The sequence below is a fragment of the Chlorella variabilis genome (assembly GCF_000147415.1).
Source record: "Chlorella variabilis unplaced genomic scaffold CHLNCscaffold_14, whole genome shotgun sequence".
Lineage (NCBI taxonomy): Eukaryota > Viridiplantae > Chlorophyta > Trebouxiophyceae > Chlorellales > Chlorellaceae > Chlorella > Chlorella variabilis.
The window spans coordinates 200,834-223,099 of record NW_005435074.1 but is presented as its reverse complement, the minus strand read 5'-3'; the positions used below and the strand labels follow the sequence as shown (position 1 = coordinate 223,099).

Sequence of the window (22,266 nt, the reverse complement as noted above, 5' to 3'; positions counted from 1 at the left end):
CACCAACCTGCCACCTATACTGCCTGCCCGGCCAACCGGTCACCCTGCCCCGCCCTCCAGGTTTGACCGCGAGCTCGTGTTCCCGCTGCCCAACCTGTCCGCCCGCGCCGACATCCTGCGCATCCACACAGCCAAGTGGGCCGACGCGCCCGCACCCGACCTCCTCCAGGAGCTGGCCTCGCTGTGTGTGGGCTACTGCGGCGCAGACCTCAAGGTGTGGCTGGCCGAGGAGCGCGTTGGGGTGGGGGGTATGGTCGCCCACGTCTACACACTCAGAGACACACACACACACACACACACCGCTCCGCACCGCTCCGCACCGCCCGGCGTGACTGCCCCCCATGCACATGCAGGCGCTGTGCACGGAGGCGTCCCTGGCCTCCCTGCGCCGCCACTACCCCCAGATCTACGACGCCGACGAGAAGCTGGTGGTGGAGCCGGGGCGGGTGCGGGTGGCGCGCCGTGACTTCCTGGCCGCCCTCCAGACCATCACGCCAGCCTCCCACCGCTCGGCGGCGGCCCACGCGCGGCCCCTGCCGCCGCTGGTGGCCCCCGTACTGCTGGACCACCTGCAGCGCGTCACCGCCCAGCTGCAGGCCGGCTTCCCCGCCGCCGCCGCGTGCCTGCGCTCCGGCTTTGGAGGCGCGCGCAACCCCGCCGCCGGCTTTGGCGCCGCAGCCGACGGCGACGTGGCCGGTGGCGGCGGCGACCCGCTGGGCGGCTTCAGCTGGGCCTCGGGCGCCGGGCTGGGCGTGCAGCGGCCCCGCCTGCTCATCTGCGGCCCCGAGGGCACGGGGCAGGCGCACCTGGGCCCCGCGCTGCTGTACGCTCTGGAGGGGTTGCCCGTGCACGCCATCGGGCTGCCGGCGCTGCTGTCGGATGCGGGGGCGCGGGCGCCGGAGGAGGCGCTGGTGCACGCGGTGGTGGAGGCGCGGCGCGCCGCGCCCGCCGTCCTCTTCCTGCCGCACTTGCAGGTGTGGCGCGCTGCGCTCTTGTTTGTGTGTGTGGGTTTGGTTGAGCGCCCGCCGGCCTGCTTGGCCTGCCTACCTGCCTGGCGCCCACCCCTGCCTGGCCCGCCCCGCCTGCCCCGCAGGTGTGGTGGGACACCGCCCCCAACTCGCTGCGTGCCACGCTGTGGATGCTGCTGGCAGACCTGCCGCCAGACCTGCCCCTGCTGCTGTTTGCCACAGCCGACGTGCCCGCCTCGGGTGAGCACGCGCGGCCCAGGCCAGCCTGTGCAGCTGCCAGGCGCGCCCATTGGGTGCTCCAGCAGCAAGGGCGGCAGCAGGCTGTGTTTGTCCATCCGCCAAGCCGCTGCACGCTGTGCCGCTCCTCACCCTGCCGCCGCCGCCGCCCATCTGTGCAGAGCTGGACCCCTCTGTGCAGCAGCTGTTCAATGTGGCCTCTGGCGGCGCCTACCAGCTGGAGCCGCCCACCGCCGACCAGCGCTCTGCCTTCTTCGGCGGGATCGCCGCCGCGCTGGCGCTGCCGCCGCCGCCCGCGCCGCCGCCCGCGCAGGCGGCGCCGCGCCCCGAGCCGCTGCCGGCGCTGCCGCGGGCGCCCGAGGCGGAGGCGGCTGAGCGGGCTGCCAAGAAGAAGGCGGAGGAGGCGGCGGCGAGGCAGCGGTGAGCGAGTGTTGCGCTGGATGTTGGCAGCCCGTGCAGCGTCTGTCTATGTCTACCCTCCAGCCCTTGCTCACCCCACCCCAGCATGCGCGTCCCTCACGCCCCCCACCCCTGCCACCCCCCTCTCCCCGCCCCGCAGGTACGAGGAGGACCAGGCGGTGCTGCGCACGCTGCGCATGACGCTGCGCGAGCTCACCATGCAGCTGCTGGGCAGCAAGCGGTGGGAGGTCTTCTGGGGGCCCGAGCCCGCGGAGTCAGACTGGTGGGACAAGGTGCGAGTACCTCGTGTGGTCGCGGCGGCGCCACCGGTACTGCCACCGGCGGCTGGCAGAGATGAGCTGCGCTGTTTGTTGAGCGGGTGCTCGAGGAGGTGGCACGCTTGGCGGGTATGCCGCCGCCGCCCTCGCCCTGCCTGCCCTGCCCGACTCTGCCCGCCTGTGCCCCCCCCGCCTGCACCTTCCCCAGGTGAGCGAGCCAATGGACTTGGCCACCGTGCTGTCCCGTGTGGATGGGCGCCAGTATGCCACGCCCCACGACTACCTGGCTGACGTGGCACGCATCGTGCAGGCAAGCGGCAGCGGCGCCACCTGCTGTGCGGCCAGACGGGGAGGCCGCAATGGTGGCGGGGTGCTGGCATTTGTTGTGGGAGGCCTGAGCGGCCGTGCCGGCTGCTGTCGCCTGGGGCCGGCGCCCACCCTGGCCTCACTGCTGTGCTATGCTGCGCCTGCCCTGCTGCAGTGCTCTCGCGAGCACTGGGGCCCCACCCCTGGGAGCGAGGGGGTGCGGGAGATCAGCCGGGCGTGTGCGTTGGAGGATGAGGCGCGCGGCGCGCTGGCGCGGGCGGTGCCCGCTGAGCTCCTGGCACGGCTGGAGGAGATGGTGGTGCAGGGAGGGCCCACGCCGCCGCCGCCAAGTGAGCGCGCCCGCCGTCGCAGAGGCGTGCCATTGCCTGGCCGCCGCTGCTGATGCCAGCTGGCACTGCTTGGTCGCGGAAGCTGGCCCAGACAGTGTTGGTGCAGCACCTGTGTTGGGTGCCCCGGGCCTCGACTCGTGACGCATGTTGCACTGCAGGCCTGCTGGCTGTGCCCGGCGCGGCGGTGCCAGTGGATGGCAAGACCCCCGCAGCCCACATCCAGGCGCGGCGGCCCGGCCTGGCCGCCCGGCCTCATAGCGACGATGCGGCGGGGCGGCGCGCCACGCGGCACGCCGCCAGCCCCATTGACAGCCGCCTGATGCACACTGACCCTGAGGCCATGCGGCGCCACATCTTGGCGCAGCGCAAGCAGGAGCAGCAGCTTCTGCAGCAGGAGCAGCAGTCGCAGGCGGCGGCGGCGGCCACGGCCGCGGCCGAGGCCGAGGGCCTGCAGCGGGAGCAACAGCAAGAGCAGCAGGAGCAGCAGCCCGAGGGCAAGGCCGCGGAGGCGGAAGAGGCAGCTGTGGCTGCTGGCGCTGGCCCCTCGGCGCCTGCCAGCTCCGCTGGGCAGGAACGCGAGGTGTTGGTGGAGAGCACCAAGGAGAACCTCCCTGATGCGGCGGCCGCCGCAGCCGCCACCACCCCTGGCGCTGCTGCCGACAGCGCTGCTGCCGCTGCCGGCGCCAAGGCGGCCAAGGGCACGCTGACTGCCATTGTGGAGCAGCATGGTGGCAGCAGGCTGCGGCGCGAGGGCAGCACCCAGCAGGCGCTGGCCAAGCAAGCAGCCGCGGCAGCACCCGAGGAGCAGCCGGAGCCGCCCCCGGCGGCAGATACCGCGGAGCAGGGTGGGGCTGCAGCGCCAGAGGCGGCGCCACCGTCCCGTCAGCCAACCGAGGTCGACCACGCTCGCGTGGGCAAGCTGCAGGCGGCGCTGGTGCAGCACACCCAGGGGCTCGTGTTGGACAACCTGGAGAGCATTCACGCCAAGCTCAGCAGGTGCGCCAGCTGGCCCGGCAGGGGAGCAGCAAACACCCTGCTGGAATGCTCCTCCTTGCTGGTGGCTGGCCTGTAGCCTGCCAGCATGTATGTTCACACCACCCTGTTGTCACACGCCGTCTGCAGGCTGGCTGTGGACCAGCGGCTGGCTCAGGACCGGGACCAGGTGGCGGAGGCGGCGCTGGCTGCTGTCCGCGAGTGGCGCGCGGCGCGCCAGTAGTTAGTTGCTCCTCGTGATTTCCAATCGTACAGTACAGTCAATTGGTGGTTGGTTGGCGAGTTGGCTGACTAGCGCCTGCTGTGACCTGACTTGACCTCTGACGCGTCCCACGCATGCATGAGCAATGTGCTGTCGCCGTGATCCGTCTCTTTCACACTGTCTACATTCTCCCCACCATTTCATCTGTGAAGAACTGGCCAATACAACGCAGTGCAGTACGCTCCAATTGAAGGCAGTGCCGCAGGCACACAGGTGGTGGGCAGCAGATGCGGCAACGCATCCGTTCTCGCCAGGCATCTGCAACTGGCACCCCCGGCAGCCAAGGTGCTCACGCAGCTAGCGCGTGCTCCTGAGCAGCGCATGGCGGGCCTGGTAGAACTTCACGATGTCGGCGTCGGCCTGGCTGTTGCCCGTCAGCAGCGGACGCGCGGCAGACAGCACCTCAGCCTCCACCCCGGCAAATGGGTCGGGTGGCGCCGCCTCAGCCACCAGCTGCAGGGGTGGCGGCGGCAACTGCGGCTGCGGCTGCTGCCGTGGCTGCACAGCTCCTTGGGTTGGGCTAGATGCCGGGCCCAAAGCGGCGCAGCCTGGAGTCACGACTGGACTTGAATCCGCGGGGCCCTGCTGCTGGTCGAAGAAGAAGGAGGGAGCCGCCTTCCAAGAGCTGAACAACGGCAGGGCTGCTGCTGCTAACGGCGGCGCTGCCTCACCCCGCTGCCAGCCTGTACCAGGGGACCTGGCGCTGCCTGGTGCAACCGCAGGAATGGACCAGTCTTGCCCCTCATGCTGCAGCTTGAGATGCTGCTGCGACGGCGACCAGCTCCCATCTTTCCGTCCGACCACTTGCTGCTCGCCCGCAGGTGCCGCCGCTGCGTGCTCCATGCCGTGCTTTGGCACTCCATCGCTGCTGCCGCTGCCGCCGCTGCGGGCCATGGTGGCATACCAAGCCTGGAAGTCGCGCTGCAGCCGCACACGGGCCTGCTCCAGCATTGCCTGCACGCCGTCCACCTCTGCTTTGACACCCCTCAGCGAGCCGTACGCCTCGCGGTGCGCCGCCTTCTCCTGCACAACAATCAAGCAGAGGAATTGAGGGCGGCGGCTTATCAGCCAAAGAGCCAAGATGGCACTGGGTGAAACAGTGCAGACAGATAGTAACAACGAAACAGTGCAGACAGACAGACCGCAGAGGCGCAAGCAGCAGCTCCCGCCAGGGGCCGTGCCTTCTCAATCAGCCCCTTGGCGCTCTCCTCTTCAGCATCCTGCAGCTCCCCCTCCTCCACTTGCTCTCCGCCACCATTGCCGCCGCCTGCCTGCTGCCGCAGCAGCGCCGCCATGGAGCGCGCCAGCCGTCGCCGCTCCACCGCCGCCTTGAGCTCCCCGATGCGCTGCTTGCTGGCGGCCACGCGGGCGCCCAGCGCCCGCGCCTCCTCGTACTTGCCCCGCAGCACAGCCTTGTGCTCCGCCACCGCGTCGTGTGCTGGGCTGGTGGTGCAGAAGTACTCAAACTGTGGCAGCCAGGCGGTTTGTGGGGGGCAAAGCAGATTAGCCAAGCACTGAATCGTGCATGCTGCTGGTTTGGCAGCCTGCTCACCGCTTTGTGCTGGTCTTCCAGCAGCTCTTCTGAGAACGCGAGTGCGGAGGTGGCACCATGCCCAGTGGCAGAAGTGGTGGCATGGTGTGGACTTGAGCTGCTGCTGGAGGGATGGTTGTCTGCCTGCTGCAGCATGTCGGGTGACAGGCCCTGCTTGCGCAGCACCCCTGCCAGAACGCCAATCTGCTGCTCCTGATCCTGCACCAACTGTCGCAGGCTGCGCACTTCGGCAGCTGCCGCCTCAGGCCCACTGTTGCTGCTGCTGCTGCCACTTAACGCCGCAGGCTGATGCCCCCAGGCAGGCCCGCCCCGAACCATGCCCTTCAGCAGGCCAAAGGCAGCATGGATGAAGAGCATGCTGGCTTGCACATCCAGGCTGGCATCGGGGGCGGTATCCTCGACATATGCCTGCACCTGCCGCCTCAGCACTTGATGCTCCGCCTCGCTCAGCGCCTGCTGCTGCTCAGGGCCGCTGCCTGCTGCTGCAGACGCTTCGCCCGCGCCACCAGTGCTGTCGCTGCCAGGCACAACGGTGCCCCCCGAGCGCAGCAGCTGCAGCTCCTGGCGTAGCAGGGCATTCTCCTGCTTCAACCGCCGCACCAACAGCTCCAGATCGAGCTCCTCGTTCACCTCCACCCTGCGACGAGCCCGGGGTGTGTGTCATTCAGCATGGCATGGAAGAAAAGCGACCTTCTAGCTCTGGGACAGTCAGCTGGGACCAGTTGTGAAGTAACATCCTCAGCTCGCCCAGCTGCCACGCCCACCTGTTTGTGATCATGGCCACGCGCTGCGCGAAGCGGCATGTGCTGATGCTCTCCTCGATGTGCGCCGCTTCCGGCGCTACGGCCGCCACCATCACCGTGCGCGTGTTGCCGCCCAGCGAGTCTCGCAGCACCTGCGTCAGCATGCTGTTGCGGTACGGAACGTGGGCCCGCCCCTCCTGGAGCGAGATGATGACCTGCGGGCAGGCCAGTGGGGCAGCCAAGTCCAGCAGGCACAGCTGGCGGCAGTCGGTGGGAATCCAGGCAGCATGGGACTCTGTACGAATGGCAGACAAGTTGTCTGTGGTCAGGGTCAGCACCAGGGCGCCCCAATTCCGTCTCTCCCCGGCCCCCATCCGCCCTCTTCCGCCTCCCACCTGCTCCAGGAAGTGCAGCGACAGGTTGATGTACTTGGCCTCCTTGAGCTGGGCGTGGGCGGAGAGCCCCGTTTTCACCACCCGCTCGCTGCCTGCCAGGTCCACAAAGTGGAGCTTGCTGCGCCGCACCACCGACTCGCCCACCCGCCGCGCCTCGATGTGCAGCGTGAAGATGCAGTGGGAGCGGGAGGAGGCCTGGTTGAGGGGCGTCTCCGCCACCACGCGGTTGGTGTCACCCAGGAAGAGCTGCAGGCAGGCAGGCGCAGCAAGCAATGGGCGTGTGCACCACATGCGCCTGCTTGTGGGAAGGCTGAAGCAGCGGGCACCGTTGGCTCATGTGCAGGCCCGGCTTGCCATGTTCAGCGCCTGCTCCTCGGTGTCGCAGCGGTGCAGGCTCAGGTTGCGGATGTGCAGGTGTGACTCGTCGTCCTCTAAGATGTGCACCTGCATCGCCCGGGCAAAGCTTCTTTTGTCCAGCATCAACCAACAGGTAGGCAGACAGGGAGGCGGGCAGGCTCCCACCACGTGGCACCAAAGGATGCCTTGAACTGACACGGCTGCTGCCATTCGGCCACCAATGTCACCCCTGAAGTCTCCACCTTTGGCAGGTCCTCCAGCGCTTTGACCTCACGGTTGGGCTCCAGCAGGTCAAACCCCGTCTCGCAGTAGACCTCCATGTAGCTGATGTGCAGCACGTAGGTGTGGTCGGTGCGGCGGGCGGCCTCGGCAAAGAGGGCAGAGATGGCTCGCGGGATGAGGCCGCGGTCGGCGTACCGCTCAGTGCCACCACAGATGGTGAAGGTCTTTCCGGAGCCTGTCTGGCCAAAGGCAAAGACAGTGCCGTTGTAGCCGTCCAGCGCAGAGAGCAGCACCGGCGCGGCCACCCGCTCAAACACCTCATCCTGGCGCGCCTCGGCCGGCAACAGGCCGTCAAACGGAAAGCGGTAGCTCTCGCGCGAGTTGTTGATCAGCCTGGGTGGATGGGGAATAGAAGACACACGATGATGCACGTCCCTTGGCATGTGAAGCACCCTGCCCTCGAGCAAAGGCAGAATGTGGGTGCCCGCCCGCCGCCCGCCCGGCCAGGTGCCGCTGGCTCACCCCTGGCTGGCGTCTCGGGGCACGTTGAATTCCACCCAGCCCTCCTCGGGGCTGGCCACCACCCTGCCACTGGGTCGGGGCACGGGCCTCAAGCGCAGGAAGACTCCAATGCGCTGCTGCTCCGGCTCCTGGCAAGGGGTTGCCCCCGCCTCCGGTGGCTCCGGCATGACTGTGAGGGCGAATCACAATACATTAACGCAAAGAGAAGAGAACTCCCAATTGGTGCCAATTCCAAGCGACAGCGTGGCAGTGGATTTTCTTCCTCTACAGGCCCCCTTACGCCCCTGATTTGCTCAATTCGCTGCTTCAAACCTACCCCCGATACGCCCAGCCACCAGTCAACGCGCATCGACAGCACCAGCAGGTCAACTCAACATCATGGCAAAGGCCACCTCGTGCAAGGAGGCGCTGGCACGGTGGCTGGCGGGCCCTGGGGGTGGTGTGGCGGCGGGAGAGGCGGAGAGGGTGGAGCTGACGGGCCTGTGCCCGCCCATTGACAAGATGGACTCGAGCCTGGCGGCGCTGCACGCCTGCCGCCACCTCGCGCTCTCCACCAACAACCTGGACAAGATTGGCAATCTGACTGGCCTGGAACGCCTGGAGGTGCTGTCGCTGGGCCGCAACTGCTTGAAGAAGCTGGAGAACCTGGAGGCGGTGGCGGGCACGCTGCAGCAACTCTGGCTCAGCTACAACCAGATTGACCGCCTGGTGAGTCGGCTTAGAGGTTCTGGAGGGGTGCATGCACTTTGCCAGCATAAGGCGCAGGGCTGTGCATCGGTAGTCGTGGGAGTCCCACGCATGATGTATGACGCTGCCGCCACATCAGTACCACCGCATGTCTCTTTATGCGCCCCATCGCTGTCCATACCACAGGCGGGTATCGAGAAGTGCAGCCAGCTGCGCGTGCTATACGCCAGCAACAACCGCATCAAGGACTGGGCAGAGATAGACCGTCTGTCAGCACTGCCGGAGCTGGAGGACCTGCTGCTGGTGGGCAACCCGCTGTACAACGAGTGGAAGGAGAACGGCGCGCTGCCGCAGTACAGGATTGAGGTGGGGCAGGCACACGCATGGCACCGAGCACGCAGGGCGCTGCATGTGCCGTGCAGGAGCAGCTGAGCTGCTGCTGCCAACATGCGCAGTCTCGCCGCCGCAAGCTGCTCAAAACTGGCTCGCTGCCTGGACTGCAGGTGCTGAAGCGGGTGCCCACGCTGAAGAAGCTGGATGGGCAGCCGGTGGATGTTGAGGAGCGGGAGGCGGGCAAGAAGTAGGGCAGGCAGGGGCGCTTCACAAGCACTTTGTCAGGCCCGACCAGTGGCAATTTCAGCGATTCTTCATGTTCCTTCCTCATTTCCTTTGCTCAGCTCGTCCGCTCCTCACCCTCCCCTTGCCTGCTGCTCCTCCGCTTGCTTGTCTCGTGTTGGTGCTTTGTTACCATGCAAACAAGGCTGACCATCCAAGGGCACACGGGATGGCGTGGGAACATTGACTGCAGCGGAACAGTGTGTGCTGCGGTGCCGCAAAAAGGCAACGGGCTGATGAGAAGCAAACAACAGCGAATGGTCATGTGGTCAGGAGATGTTAGCAAACAACGAAAAGGGAAACAGGCAAGAGCGAGCCCCAAGCTGCGCATTTTCTACACACCATGTGCAGCGCCTTGCTGGCGTGTCCAGCAGCCGCCCGCCTATTTACTGGGGTGGCGGCGGCCGGAAGCCGGGAGGCGGGCCACCAGGAGGCGGCATGCCGGGCCTGCAAGCAGGACAAACAAAACAAACATTCGATTCAACTTCCAAGGAATCTCAAAGGAGTGCAACAGCAGCAGGTTGCAAGACGATAGCCCCCGGAAGCTGGCCCTACGCTGCCTGGTCGCACCTGAAGCCCGGAGGCGGCATGCCGGGAGGCGGCATTCCAGGCCTGCAATCAAACATAACGCACGAGCTGTTTCATGAGGGCAACACAACCATGACAACATGCCCTGCATCAAGCGCGGCAGACATCAGAGCCTTGCGGCAGCAGCTGTGCATTTCGATTGTGTCAAGACCAGATCCTGACCTGAAGCCCGGCGGCGGCATCCCTGGCGGCGGCATTCCTGGCCTGCAGGGCGACAAACGGCAACAAACGTGAGCCAGCCTGCAAAGAAGAGGCTGGCCACCTCAAATACAAGGTGCGGGCCAGGCAGAGCAGCTGATGTTCCCTCCCAGGCAGCTGCGAACCCCACGACTCGTGTGCAGCACGCTGCCCCGCCGTTCCCGCTGCCACCGCTACCGACCTGAAGCCGGGCGGTGGCATGCCGGGCGGCATGCCCATGGGCGGGCCGCCCATAGGTGGCCGCATCATGGGCGGCGCCTGCATGGTGGGGCGGGGCATCATGACGCCCGGGGCGGGCGCGCCCACGCCTGGGGCGGGGCCAGCCAGGCCAACAGGCGCCGCCCCAGGGGCTCCCACGGGCATGCCCCGCCCTGCAGCGCGGCCCATTCCGGGCCCCGCCGGCGCCGCTGCGCCCTTGGCCAGGCGGCTCTCGTCCGCCGGCGGCGGTCCCTCTATCGTCAGATCCACCACCTCGTCGCCGCGCAGGATGACGAGGCCCAGCACTCGGCGCTGCTCACGCTGCACGCAGCGTGGCAGCGGCAGAAGGGCCCGGTCCCGCTCAGACAACAGGCAGCAGCACACAGCCCACCGAGGCGACTGGCGCACTCCCCACTGCAGCACCCACAGCAGCAGCGCCAGCTCCTGGCACCAGCTGCAGGCAACAAGGCCGCCAGCAGCCAGCAACCAGCACAAGGCGAGCGGCAGCGCCTCACGTCCTCCTCCGCCACGCCCTTCTTGGGCGGCAGTTTCCTGAACTCCTCCGCGTCTCCTAGCACCAAATTCATGTGCCTATCGAATGCCATAAACCTGCAGCGCGGTGGGCAGGGCCCCAGGTGAGCTGCCTGGCCTGGCTGCATGATGGGCCATGCAGGGCGCCGGGGGAGCCTCCCAGACTCACCGTCCCACTATCTGGCGTCCATCCACGACGGTCACGCGCATACCTGCAGCCATCAGCGCGCGGCAGGGCGTGAGCGGGCGGTGGCAGGGTGATCGTGCGCCCCGCGGTGTTTGGGGCTGCCCAGGCAGGCGCAACAGCAACCTCCACTCACGATAATTGATGAGGGCTAGGAGCTTGCCCGATTTGGACGCCATCGTGCCTCCCCCTGACGCCTGCTGGTTGAGAATGGGGTGGGAGGGGCGGCGGCACCCCGGCGAAGGAATTAAGGCTGCGGGGGCGATGTGCACGCACGAGGCCGGGGCTGGCCTGCTCCGTGCTGCGCCCACTGTTGGGCGGGGCAATGCGGCGTGCGCTGCGGCCCCGAGGTGCTCAAACACGCTGGAATGGCGATATGCAAGCGAAATGGGGCGGCGGGGCGGCGCGGCAGGGGCAGGGTGAAGAGCAGTGACGGGCGGGAGTAGGGCGGGAGCGGCGTGCTTGCACAAGACCAGGGCGGGCAGCAGCGCCTAGCGCTCAACAGGCACATGGGGTTGACTTGCAAACTTGCAATATTGCACTGCAAGCTTCCACAGATGGACAGTTGTGCTGAGAATAGCAACATGATGGAGGGTTGCGAATGCGCAAGGCATTTGGTCACCGCCGTGTGGCGTCCGGCGGCCGTGCTGGGCGAGATATGACCAGGGGTGCGCGAGGAGCAACGCATGCATTGACTTGCTCAGATATGTAAGAAGAACGGCTCTGTGGCTGCTGAACTCAATCAGATGGCACGCTGCTTGCAGCCGCCGCTGGCCGCCACGCTGCGCTGTGCAGAAGAAGGGGGCCCCATGTGTCGGCGATGCCCCGCTCCCGCAACCGTTCGTTACCGTCTCTCTCTTCGATCACGCTACACTCGGCTATCGCCAGAGAACACACACCGCTCGCTCCGACACAGAACAGCCGCAACCTTTGAACTCCCTTATGCAACACACCGTGCGAGCCTCCCCCGCGGGCGGAAGGTCCATGTGGGCCGCAGCCTGGCCCCCGGTGTCGTCAGTGCAAGAGGCGGGCAGCCCGGCGGCGGTGTGGGTGGCCGTTGTCGCCTGCATCTCCGCCCTCGCCGCCGCGCTGCACGCCCAGCTGCTGGAGCTGGGCTGGACCGTCGTGGAGCTCCTTAGCGCCGCTTACCTTTCAATGCGCTACTTCACCGGCCCCTCCTGCTGGCTGCTGTTCGGCTTTGTCTTCTGGACCGAGCCTATGCTGCGCCTGCCCCTCCTCCTGTACCACCTGTGGATCATCAGCCCCGCAGGGCGCGCCGCGGTGGCCCACAGCCGCTGGCCCTGGCTGCTGCGCCGCCTCCCGCTGTGGCGCGGCTTTCTCACCTACTTCCCCGGGTCCCGCATCGTCAAGACAGCAGACCTGGACCCGCAGCGGCGCTACATCTTTGCGGGCCACCCGCATGGCCTGCTGGGAAACTGCTACTTCCTGGCCTTCTGCACCGACGTGCTGGACTTCAGGCAGCTCTACCCGGGCATCAGGCTGAGCATCGGTGGGTGGCAGCGGGGGCCGGCCTGGGTGGGGTGGCCGGGCTGCAGGGAGGTTGGTGGCAACTGCTTGTCCTGCTTCTTCGCCGGGACTCACCTTTCCCCGCCCTGGCCATGCACTCCCCCATTCCTGGCAGGCGTGCTGGACCTCAACCTCTGCGTCTCCTTCTGCCGCGAGATCTGCCTGCTCTTTGGCCTGTGCGACGTGGACCGCCACACCCTGCTGGCCCGGCTGAGGCAGGGCCCCGGCTCGGCCGTGTTCCTGGCTGTGGGCGGCGCCGCAGAGTCGCTGCTGACTCAGGTGGGCGCCTGGTCAGGGGGGGTGGGCAGCCCGCCCTGCACGCCGCATCCTGCCCGCTGCTTGGCTCGCCATCGCTGTCTGAGGCCATGCCCCTGGCTGTGCCACCCTGCCCTGCCGCAGCCCGGCACCATGGACCTTGTGCTGAAGCGGCGCAAGGGGTTTGTGCGGGTGGCGCTGGAGGCGGGGGCCGACCTGGTGCCGGTGCTGGCCTTTGGCGAGAACGAGGTGTACCAGCGCTCTCAGCTGGTGCCTGGCTCCCTGGCAGACAGGATGCAGACGGCCACCAAACAGGTCAGCTTGGGCGTATGGAGCAGCTAGGCAGCAGGCATTGACAACGAGTGGCCATGTCGCATGCCTGTTGTCAGAAGGTTGCTGGCCTGCTGCCCACCCCCACGGCTGCAGATCTGTGGCTTCACAGTACCGCGCGGCTACGGGCGCGGCATCCTGAACTTGAAGAGCGGCCCGCTGCCCGAGCGCCGCCCGCTGGTCACCGTGATCGGCGAGCCCCTGCGTCTGCCCGTCTTCAAGGGTGCGCGCCCATCTGGATTGCCGCCCAGCTGCACCCGTGCATGGACAGCTTCCGCTTGCTGTCCCTGCAAGCCAGGCCCCACCCTGACATGACGTGCTGTCGCGCTGTGCAGGCGACCTGCGCAGCGAGGATGGGCGGGCAGTGGTGGAGGAGTGCCACGCACGCTACTGCGCGGCGCTGCAAGCACTCTATGACAAGTACAAGGACGAGTTCGCCCCAAGCAGGGTGCGGGACATGAGGTTTGTGGAGTAAATGTGAGGCGCTGCAGTGTATCTACTACCAGCTCTGCCCAGAGGCTGTACCCGTTTCATCATCGACCCCACTGTGCCTTTCATCATCATGCAAATGAACACGCCCCCGTGCACAATGAACAAACAAATGTCAGCCATCACAATCAGCTTGTGTGACAAACCATCCTCTTTTTGCTCAAATTGACTTCTGACTGTACCATGACGCTTCACTGTACAATGAGATACTGTAACCAAATGAAGCGGCATGGATGGCTCAACTTCAGAAAAGCCGCATGTCGCGAACCCTTCTAGGTGCTAGCTCGTCCTTGTATTTGTCATAGAGTGCTTGCAGCGCCGCGCAGTACCGCGCATGGCAGGCATCCACCACTGCCCGCCCCTCCTCGCTGTGCAGGTCGCCTGCACAGCGACAGGCCCAGACCATGCTTGTTAGGAAAGCAGATTTGGTGGGGTGAACGCCCCCGGTGTGGTGTGGAAAAAGCAGGGCTGCTCGTCAGACGTCTCACAAGCCTCACCGTGGAAGGCTGGGAGGCGCAAGGGCGCCCCCACCACAGTCACCAGCGGCACAGGCTCTGGAAACGGCCCATACCGCAGGCCCAGCAGCCCGCGACCATAGCACAGCGGCAGCGTGAACCCAAACAACTGCACAGCGCTGGCAGCCAGTTGTGTGCAGGCAGCGCTGTGGGTACTGCTTCACAGATTCTGCTCTTGCAATAGCCAGCAGCAAGGCACTGCATTCTCTCGAGGTGATCGCCACACTGTAGCTGCACGAGGGCCCAAGCAGGTGCTCACCTTGGTGGCCGTCTGCATCCAGTCCAGCCAGCTGCCAGGGGTCACACGCACTCGGTGGACCGCCTCGTTCTCGCCAAAGGCCAGCACCGGCACCAGGTCGGCCCCCGCCTCCAGCGCCACCCGCACAAACCCCTTGCGCCGCTTCAGCACAAGGTCCATGGTGCCGGGCTGCGGCAGGACAGGGTGGGGCGTGGCATGCTGGGCAGCGGAATGTCCAGCAGAACTGATGTTGCATGCGGCGGCACAGCGCACTCGCCTCTGCCAGCACCGCCTCTGCCGCACCGCCAACCACTATGCACACGGCCGAGCCTGGCCCGCCCGCCAGGCGCGCCAGCAGGATGTCTCTCGACACGCCGCACCAGCCGTGCAGCAGGCTGATCTCGCGGGCGCCTGGCGTCATGAAGATGAAATCCAGAATGGCCTGGCTCAGGCGGATGCCGGGGAAGGCGGTGGAGAAGCCCATGCCGTCGGTGCCCAGCGCCACCACGGATGCGTTGCCCATGACGCCGTACGGGTGCAGGCCCAGAACGTAGCGCCGCGCCGGGTCCAGCTCAGCGGTGTTCACCAGTCGGGAGCCCTTGGCGCAGGCGGGGAAGTGCTTGTAGAGTCCCCAATCGCGCAGCACATGCCAGCGCCACCTGCGGCGCAGCACAGGGAAACGTGTGCAGTCCAATGCTCAGTATGCTCAGTATGCAAGGGCCAACTGACGGCCAGCAGCGCCACCTGCTGCGCGGCAGAACCAAACCTGCCAACTGCGGCTCGCCCAGCGGCGGTGTGGATGTAGATAATGTAGGCCAGCAGCGGGAGGCGTAGGACGGGCTGGGAGAAGAAGAGCCACAGGCACACCACCCAGGAGCCCAGCACAGCAAGGTAACGGGCAGGAAGCCAGAGAGCAACGAGCAGGGCAAGGAGATCCATGTTGTCGATTTGATTAATGCCACGAAAAGTGAGGTTTGTCCAAGCTTTTGCGCGCCACGTCAGCGAGGGCGCCGAATCGAGGACTGATGCCTGCCAGAGCAGCCATCGCTTGACAGCTTGTCACGCGACTCTTACAGAGAGTGTATCAGGTCAGCTGAATCAACGCATTCCCCTCATCTACAGCTTGCTCTGGCTGCGCAGGAGCTCATCCCGCAGATTCCGCCGCATGACCTTGTTGCTGGCGTTGCGGGGCAGGGAGCGGCGCAGCAGCACCTTATGCACCCGGAACAGCGGGTTGAGCTTGCCGCTAATTTCCTGCTGGCACCGCTTCTTCAGCTCCGCCGATGCCGCACTTGCTCCAGTGCGCAGCACCAGGAACAGGAACAGCTGCTCCGGGCCGCCGCCGGGGCTGGGACAGGCCACCGCCGCTGCCTCCACCACCCCCTCCACGTTCTCCACGCACGCCCGCTCCAGCTCGACTGCGGGGCGGCAGCGGCAACGAAACAACCGCATTCGAAGCAAAAGGAGAGGTGCTCATGCAGGCATGCAGTTAAGTTGGCTTGAACCGGCCAAAGCTTGCTGCAGTACAGAAAGAAAGACCCACCCGAGCCGACTTTGATGCCACCTAGGTTCATGGTGTCGTCCACACGCCCCAGCGCACGGTACGCGCCGCCAGGCAGCCGCTCCACCTCATCGCCGTGCCGCCGCAGGAACCACCTGCAGCAGGGGCTCCAGAGAGGATGCGGGCAGGTGGCGAGCGTGCTACTCATCAACAGGGTGGCCAGGCGTTGTCTGAGTGGGAGCACATGCACTGTACCAGCCAGTCGTGCTCACAGCCCGCCCACCTGCCCCCAGGGATCTGCGGCATGCCTTCGTAGTAAGCCTGCCGGTGGTCCTTGTTCAGCAGCTGTTGGCTGGCTCCCAGGCAGGGCACAGCCAGGGCAAGCTCGCCAGTCAATGCTGCACAGAACGGCACAGGCCAGCAGAACTCAGCAGAACTCAGCCTGGCGTTGGGCAAGCGGCACTATGCGTCGTCGGCGACCCTCTCCATGGTGCTCACGTTGTGTGTCGCCATGGGGGCTGAGGGTCAGACTGCCTTCGGGCTGCGCAGGGGAGCAGAGAATGACGGGGCGGTGGCCAACGGTCGGCGTGGAGAAGGTGGAGGGGCTCTGCGGCTGCAGCGGGCTGCCCGAAAAGTAGGCGCCGCCCAGCTCAGTGCCTGCACAGGGCAGCGTGGTGCGATGCAGGGTTGGTTGATGAGCAGGAGCAAGAATGGTGCAGTGTGTGAGGGCAACCAACAAACGCTGAGGCACCGCTCTTGGCTGCATGCCAAGCGAAAAACAACGCTCTTTCGGCGGGCTCTCCAACGTACCGCCACAGTACTCAATCACCGGCTTGTACCCGGCCCGTGCCATGAGCCACAGGCAGTCCTCTGGTGCCGATGCCTCGCCCGTAGAGCTGCAGCACAGGCAGCCGAGAGGGCACCGACAGGCTCATGCTTGCAGGTGGCGATCAGCAACGAACAGTCACATGCTGATGTGGCACCTTGTGAACCAGCTGTTGGTGCAAGGATACACACCAACACACCAACCTGTAGCAGCGCAGGCAGCTCCAGTTCAGGCCTTTCATGCAGCCAGTGGCTCGCCATGCCTGCACAGCAGCAGCTCATTCCTTCAACCCTCCACTGTCACAGCAGATGGGCAGCCTGCCTGCCACCAGCCGCCGCCCACCTTGACAATACTGGGCACCAGACCCAACGTCGTGACGCGAGCTCGCTCCACGAACACGCCAAAGGGTCGGCCCAGGGGGCTGCCCTGGAAGAGGGCGATGGTGGCGCTATTCAGCAGCGCTGCAAGGAGGTTGGGGATTGGAATGGCAGTACGGCCCGTGAGGTGTACTCTACAGATGGTCGACTGGGCAGGGTACGAGCAGCTTCGCGTTCATACTCAGCTTGGAAAGCTGCGCTGCGTGGCTGCTTGCTTGCCTGCATACACCAGCCATGGCCCCATCATCCAGCCCATGTTGGTGGGCCAGCACAGCATGTCGCCCGGCCGCACATCCTGGTGGAAGAAAGCGTCGGCGCCACAGCGCAGCGGCGTGATGTGCGACCAGGGGATGGCCTTGGGATCGCCTGCGCCACAAGCCATGCGTCTACAGTGTGGCACCGCAGTGGTGGGCGGTGCACCCACTGCTGCTGGGATTACCATCCAAAGCTGTTGGGTGCCAGCGCAGCCCACCGGCTGGCCGGCAACATGCGCCTGCACATGACAGGCACAAACACCAACCTGTGGTTCCAGATGAGAAGAGGATGTTGGTGATCTCCGCGGCGTCCACCACATGTGCAGTGATGGAGGTTGGCTCCGGCACCGCCCCCAGGAAGCGCTCCCAGGACAGATCTTGCCGGCGCAGGTCTACCTGCGGGTGGGCGCGGAAACAGGGATGGCGAGACAGGGTGGGGCGCGGGTGCTTTCTGACGCAGGCCAGGGCTATGCACATGCGCGGCCACACAGCAGCGCGCCTCCAGCCTGCCAGGCGATGAGGGCGACGGCGTGCAGCACTGCTGCGGAGCCTACCTGAAGCTGCCCGCCCGCCTGCGCCGGCAGCACGATGGCCTGCGGCACCCCCGCCTCCGCTACCCGCGCATACAGCGGCAGCGCCTTGCCGCCACGCAGGATGACGTCCTGCGGGCAGGCAGGAGGCCAGGCGCAGCAGCAGGCAGGTGGGATACACACGATGGGTTGCGGACCACGGACGTGGATACTGGCACACATGTCCGAGTGCGCAGCGATGGCAGGTGCTTGGCCGTGAATAGCAGTGCTGGCAGCCGTCACCCCGCCCCCCGCGCCTGCGTGAAGATGGCTCGTGTGTGTGCGATGCGGGTGCGGCTGGCAATCTCCACCGCCACAAACGAGTCGGCGATGGACACCACAGCACAGCCAGCCAGCACGATGCCCAGATAGATGCACACAGCCTCTGCCGTCAGTGGCATGTCAATGGCCACAGCATCGCCTGCGGGGACGCGCACCAGACGGATACAGGTGGTGAGGGGTGCCTGGGCTCTGGCATGAGCCGGATGCGGGGCAGCGGGGCAAGGTCTGTGTCTGCAACAGCTCACCTGGCTTCAGGCCCAGGGCACGCAGGGCATCCGCGACGTGCGCGCTGCGGGTCGCCAGCTGGCCCAGGCTCATGCTATGCAGCACGTGGGGCGCTGCCTCGTCAGCCCACACGATGGCGGGGCGGTCAGGGTCCCGCCCTGCGGGCCAGCAGCGGCTTGCATGCACCAGGCCTGGGTCAGGCTGCAGACCTTTAACCGCTGGCGCCATCCAGCAGCACCGCACCGAACTGCTGTCCCTAGGGGTCCGGGGCTCCAAGACCATTGACAGCCATCAGCAGGCACCTTGAACACGACCACCCAGCCAAGCACACCTGTCAGTGCACACTCTGCTATGTTCAAGCGTGCGCTGGGCAGCCAGCGACAGGCATCCGGGTCAGGATGCAGCTCCAACACCCTGCAATCCCCTTTTCCTCAGTCAGTGCAGGCGACAAACAACCAGCGATGTCCAGGCAGAGCGAGAACAACATGCGGGCTGCACCTGTGGGGTGGCTTATGGAAGCGAATACACAGCAGCGCCAGCAGGTGCGGCCAGAAGTCCTCAGGGTTGCTGAAGGAAATGCGCTGCAGCAAGTCCCAATCGGCACCTGGGTCGCCAGTCCTGCGAGTACAGAGCAAGGTTCAGAACGTTTGTGCTCGCACGCAACCCGCCCACGCCTGCTCTTGCGCAACTGCTCAGGTGCCAGCATAGATAGCACCAAGCTGGCGCAGATTCGGCGGCAGCATCTTGCCTCAGCTGGCGCCAGGCGGCGTCACCCGACCAGCTGCCCATGAAGCGTGCAGCGTTGGTTGCAGCCATGCCGCCTGGCGTGGGCACCCATGCTGGTGGGGGCCCCAACACGGCTGCAGAGGCAGGCCGTTCTTGAGGCGAGCATCAGACTGGGGTCAATCCAGTGAGCAGGCGTAGCACATGTGCAAGCAATGCAACAGGTCCTGACCTGCATCCCAGCCTTCATACGTGGCCTGAAACAGCAGCTTGTGGAGCGCAAACGGCTGGTCTGGGTGCAGCACAAACTTGGAGATGCGTCGCCAAACCTGGAGGGAGACAGGGAGTTTGCCCTAGGGCTCATATCCGGCGAGATAATCTTGCAGAAGCATGAGCAGTCGACTACAGGCATGTTCAGCAGGTTCCGCCTCTTGCCCCGGCGGGGCGGGTTCGGCCGCCCTGCAAGCGCGTGCCTGCGGCGCGGCGTCCACCGTGTCGGGCGCGCCCTCGAGCGCCCGCTGCAGCGAAGCTAGGACAAGGGTTGCCTCCTGGGCGCTGAGACCGCACTCCTGCAGCCTGTCTGGCGAGAGGTGTTTTGCCGCCATCTGACGCGGGTGGTGTGAGCAACAACTGGTGTTATGGATGAGACCAATGGCCGACAGTAACCGGCAGGGTTTATGCAGCCGTCAAGCATGGCACTTTCCTCAAAGCGCCGGCGCCGCTCACTCCGCCGACCGACAGTTGGGGCCAAGTAGGTGCCAAGCATCCCGCACACAGTCACCAGCCAGGTTGCATGTCTCGGTTTGCAAGTCATTTCATACATTACTGGAACAAGTTGAGAGGAGAAGGGAGAGCTGAGCGAAACGGACCTGATGATCGGTCAAGCGTCAACAGTCAAAGCTTGACGTCAAGGCGAGGAAGCAGTTTGAGCGAGCGGCAAAGCGTTTGGTTTCACAATACATGTAATAAAAAAGTTTGTAAAAAATGTGGGCATAGACACTATGCCCTAAAAGTGTGGTGTGTTTCAGCCACCCTTCGCTTGTGCGCGCGCGATCTTGGCAGCATAAGCCAGCTCGTCCCCCTCCGCCTCAGGCAGTTGCACAGGGCTGCCCTTCACCAGTACACACAGCTCCGGTTGACAATCCACAGAGATCACATTCCTGCAGCATGCACGTGGCAGGCGCAGCCGTACTAGCAGACGGTAGGCAATGAAAGAATGCAGCTCTAGCTTGCTCATTTCCCGGCAGCCCAGTCTCCTGGCAGCCTTGCAACGACAGTCAGCTGCTCCAGACTCCTCGGCTAGCCAGTACAACTCACTCAAACATGGACAGCTGGACCTCATTCCGACACCACGACCTGCCGGACACATCAAACTTGTAGAAGCTCTCTATACGGCAGTTGATCAGGTGAATCAGGCGTTGGTAGAGTGGGATGGGCAGCTCGGGAGGCTCATAGCCATCCAGCGGTCTTTGCAAGAAGTAGTGATCGTGCAAATCCTGGAAAACAGAACAATCGAACAGATGCACCAAATGTTGGTGCCTCAGGGTTGACATGCAGCAGCATCCGGTTGGCAAGCATTTGCTGCAGCCACACCAGCATGAGCATGCACAAAGGCTGGTCGATAATCAGCTGCAAAATGCAGGCCCACCTCTATGACGTAGATGCCCCCAGGCTTGATTGCAGGCCAAAGCGCTCGGAGTGTTGACATTTGCTCCTGGGGGATGTGGCTGCCGTCGTCCACAATCATGTCAAAGCCGCCTGCACCAGTGGAGTGGGACAGCGGTTTGGCACAGGGCTGCAACCCAGCTGGATTACGCCAGGGCTGTCTCGCTGCGCAAACAAGACATGGCAGCCCCTCACCTTCAGCCTTGGCATCCGCCACAATTTCACCCAGCAATGCAGGGTCGTCCTGAGACCCTGCAGCCATTAGCCGCAAGTTGGTTGGGTGACGGTTTGAGCAACAGCAGCAGCAGCCACAGAAAAGTGCATGGCAAATGCAAGAAAGAGCAGCCACCCACCAATGTACAGCTTGCCGCCAGCCTCTTTCTCCACGGAGTCTTTCCATTTCACAGAGCAGTCCCTGCGTGGGGCAGCGTTTGGAATGAAGGCAACGCGGCAGAGCTCCTGTGTTTGAAGCGCAATCATGAGCATGTTGAGCACCTCGACCTTGCATCAAAAGGCAGCTGCGCACCGGTCATACTCCACAAACGATATCTTGGCACACGGCAGGAAGGCATGCCAAAGTTTGAGGCTGGCGCCAGGACCGTAGCCCATATCGCAGCCCAGCCCAATCTCCAGCATGCGCAGGTCAGTGAAACGGACGTGGGAGAGGTAGCGCGTGTAAGCGTAGTGGTAGGCTGCACAGAGAATGCATGCGGGCAGTTGGCTCAGAGGGCCACAAGCATGAAGCCAGGGCAGTCGTCAGCTTTGGGTGCTGGCAGGCAGAGGGCAGGGCAGCGGTCATGAATCCGCAGCAGCGCAGGCGCTGGCAGTTGGAGGGCACAGGAAGGGGCACCAGTGGAGGCGGTGGGCGCTGGTGTGCACAGGCAGGGTGGCAGGCCCATCTGTTTGCTCACCGTGATCGGTGACTTTGTCGGTACCCGACCACTGTGCAAAATCCAGGAAGGCGCGGGGCAGAGCCTTGGAGATGGGCGATGTAAACTGCGTGCTCCACTGGTTTGTGTGCAGCTCATGCTTCTTCCGCAACGCAAACTGTTTGAGCTTCGCTGCATACTCGATGCCCAGCCTGCAGCAGGGTACAATGGCACGACAGCAGGGCACAGATCTTGGCTTGCTGAATGGTGTTACCATGGTTAAATGGCTTGGACAGTAGAGCCAGAAAGTGGCAAGCAAACTTCGCAGCGGATGGAGTGGAATTGGAACTGGCGCCCGGCACCCGGTACAGATGCGCTGCCGCACTCACTTCATGCACTGTTGCGTCCTCTGATTCAAATCCTGTATGTTTTCTGGCAGCGACACCACAGGCTCGGAACACGGTTTCGCCCCTGCTGCTGCCGCTGCTGCTGCTACAGCCGCTTCCTCTGCTGCCGCTGCCGCCCGCGCTGCCGCTTCCTGTGCCGCTGCTGCGGCTGATGCTCCGGCGGCAGCTGTGTCGGCATGATTGCTGGACTCCTCCAAGGTGCTGCCCTCCTCCGCAGCCCGTGAATGCGTTCGCCAAAGCCCCGTGGGCTGAATGGCCCTGCTGCTGGGGGCAGGGTGGGTGGGATTGACCCACCGCTCGCGAGCCGTCCCCACAGAGAAGCCCTGCATTGACAGGGAGGTTCGTGAGCTTTGCCCCAGAGAGCAGACAGTGTTGGTTGCGTGCAAGCGCGCCAGCTGCCGCAGCCCTGCTGCAGATCGACACACACCAAGATAAAGAGTGCTGCGCCAATAAACAGCTGCACACGACAGGTTGGGCCACGGTCGCGAGCTGCAGGTGCCAACATCCCTCATACGTATCGAAACTTGTTAGCCCTGAGCACCATGGCCTCGGAGGAGAGTTGAATGCCTTGGCTGGCCACTGGTACACAGACAAGGGCCGGCCGTACTGCCCGCCCGCGGCGCGTGCCG

At 65.1% G+C, this 22,266-nt stretch overlaps 6 protein-coding genes across 6 annotated transcripts in view; 3 read left to right on the top strand and 3 right to left on the bottom strand.

Moving 5' to 3' along the window:
• CHLNCDRAFT_135530 (hypothetical protein) overlaps positions 1 to 3,754 on the top strand; it is a gene marked incomplete at both ends in the record, with an annotated part of 7,163 nt that extends 3,409 nt beyond the window's left edge. Inside the window, 9 exons of the mRNA XM_005846355.1 lie at positions 61 to 214; positions 354 to 974; positions 1,094 to 1,208; positions 1,367 to 1,625; positions 1,765 to 1,897; positions 2,091 to 2,186; positions 2,364 to 2,538; positions 2,697 to 3,534; positions 3,661 to 3,754. Of these exons, the coding sequence (XP_005846417.1) occupies positions 61 to 214; positions 354 to 974; positions 1,094 to 1,208; positions 1,367 to 1,625; positions 1,765 to 1,897; positions 2,091 to 2,186; positions 2,364 to 2,538; positions 2,697 to 3,534; positions 3,661 to 3,754 (2,485 nt within the window). The remainder of the gene's footprint in view (positions 1 to 60; positions 215 to 353; positions 975 to 1,093; positions 1,209 to 1,366; positions 1,626 to 1,764; positions 1,898 to 2,090; positions 2,187 to 2,363; positions 2,539 to 2,696; positions 3,535 to 3,660) is intronic.
• A 336-nt stretch (positions 3,755 to 4,090) lies between these two features.
• Positions 4,091 to 7,751, bottom strand: CHLNCDRAFT_135529 (hypothetical protein; the record flags this gene model as incomplete). Its single annotated transcript, XM_005846179.1, has 8 exons — positions 4,091 to 4,246; positions 4,595 to 4,816; positions 4,936 to 5,259; positions 5,346 to 5,982; positions 6,110 to 6,303; positions 6,484 to 6,729; positions 7,083 to 7,455; positions 7,585 to 7,751. The coding sequence occupies 8 exons, from the start codon at positions 7,749 to 7,751 to the stop codon at positions 4,091 to 4,093; spliced, it is 2,319 nt and encodes a 772-aa protein (XP_005846241.1).
• Positions 7,752 to 7,962: 211 nt separating this feature from the next.
• On the top strand, positions 7,963 to 8,855 carry CHLNCDRAFT_135528 (hypothetical protein; the record flags this gene model as incomplete). Its single annotated transcript, XM_005846354.1, has 3 exons — positions 7,963 to 8,292; positions 8,458 to 8,637; positions 8,775 to 8,855. 3 exons carry the CDS (start codon positions 7,963 to 7,965, stop codon positions 8,853 to 8,855), a joined length of 591 nt encoding a protein of 196 aa, XP_005846416.1.
• A 582-nt stretch (positions 8,856 to 9,437) lies between these two features.
• CHLNCDRAFT_135527 (hypothetical protein) lies at positions 9,438 to 10,764 on the bottom strand (the record flags this gene model as incomplete). Its single annotated transcript, XM_005846178.1, has 7 exons — positions 9,438 to 9,456; positions 9,637 to 9,678; positions 9,854 to 9,930; positions 10,030 to 10,191; positions 10,386 to 10,479; positions 10,571 to 10,613; positions 10,722 to 10,764. 7 exons carry the CDS (start codon positions 10,762 to 10,764, stop codon positions 9,438 to 9,440), a joined length of 480 nt encoding a protein of 159 aa, XP_005846240.1.
• A 1,039-nt stretch (positions 10,765 to 11,803) lies between these two features.
• On the top strand, positions 11,804 to 13,172 carry CHLNCDRAFT_25068 (hypothetical protein; the record flags this gene model as incomplete). Its single annotated transcript, XM_005846353.1, has 5 exons — positions 11,804 to 12,095; positions 12,228 to 12,391; positions 12,512 to 12,682; positions 12,794 to 12,902; positions 13,033 to 13,172. 5 exons carry the CDS (start codon positions 11,804 to 11,806, stop codon positions 13,170 to 13,172), a joined length of 876 nt encoding a protein of 291 aa, XP_005846415.1.
• Positions 13,173 to 13,597: 425 nt separating this feature from the next.
• On the bottom strand, positions 13,598 to 22,179 carry CHLNCDRAFT_58232 (hypothetical protein; the record flags this gene model as incomplete). The annotated part of the gene is made up of 24 exons (XM_005846177.1): positions 22,065 to 22,179; positions 21,620 to 21,960; positions 21,273 to 21,442; positions 20,888 to 21,053; positions 20,715 to 20,776; positions 20,557 to 20,613; positions 20,345 to 20,454; positions 20,014 to 20,192; positions 18,472 to 18,591; positions 18,305 to 18,339; positions 17,994 to 18,131; positions 17,778 to 17,887; positions 17,452 to 17,559; positions 17,164 to 17,293; positions 16,609 to 16,727; positions 16,470 to 16,528; positions 16,251 to 16,336; positions 15,939 to 16,097; positions 15,724 to 15,838; positions 15,483 to 15,595; positions 15,060 to 15,357; positions 14,229 to 14,598; positions 13,961 to 14,128; positions 13,598 to 13,810 (listed from the first exon to the last, which is right to left on the bottom strand). The coding sequence occupies exons 1-24, from the start codon at positions 22,140 to 22,142 to the stop codon at positions 13,598 to 13,600; spliced, it is 3,504 nt and encodes a 1,167-aa protein (XP_005846239.1). The 5' UTR covers positions 22,143 to 22,179.
• Positions 22,180 to 22,266: the final 87 nt, after the last annotated feature.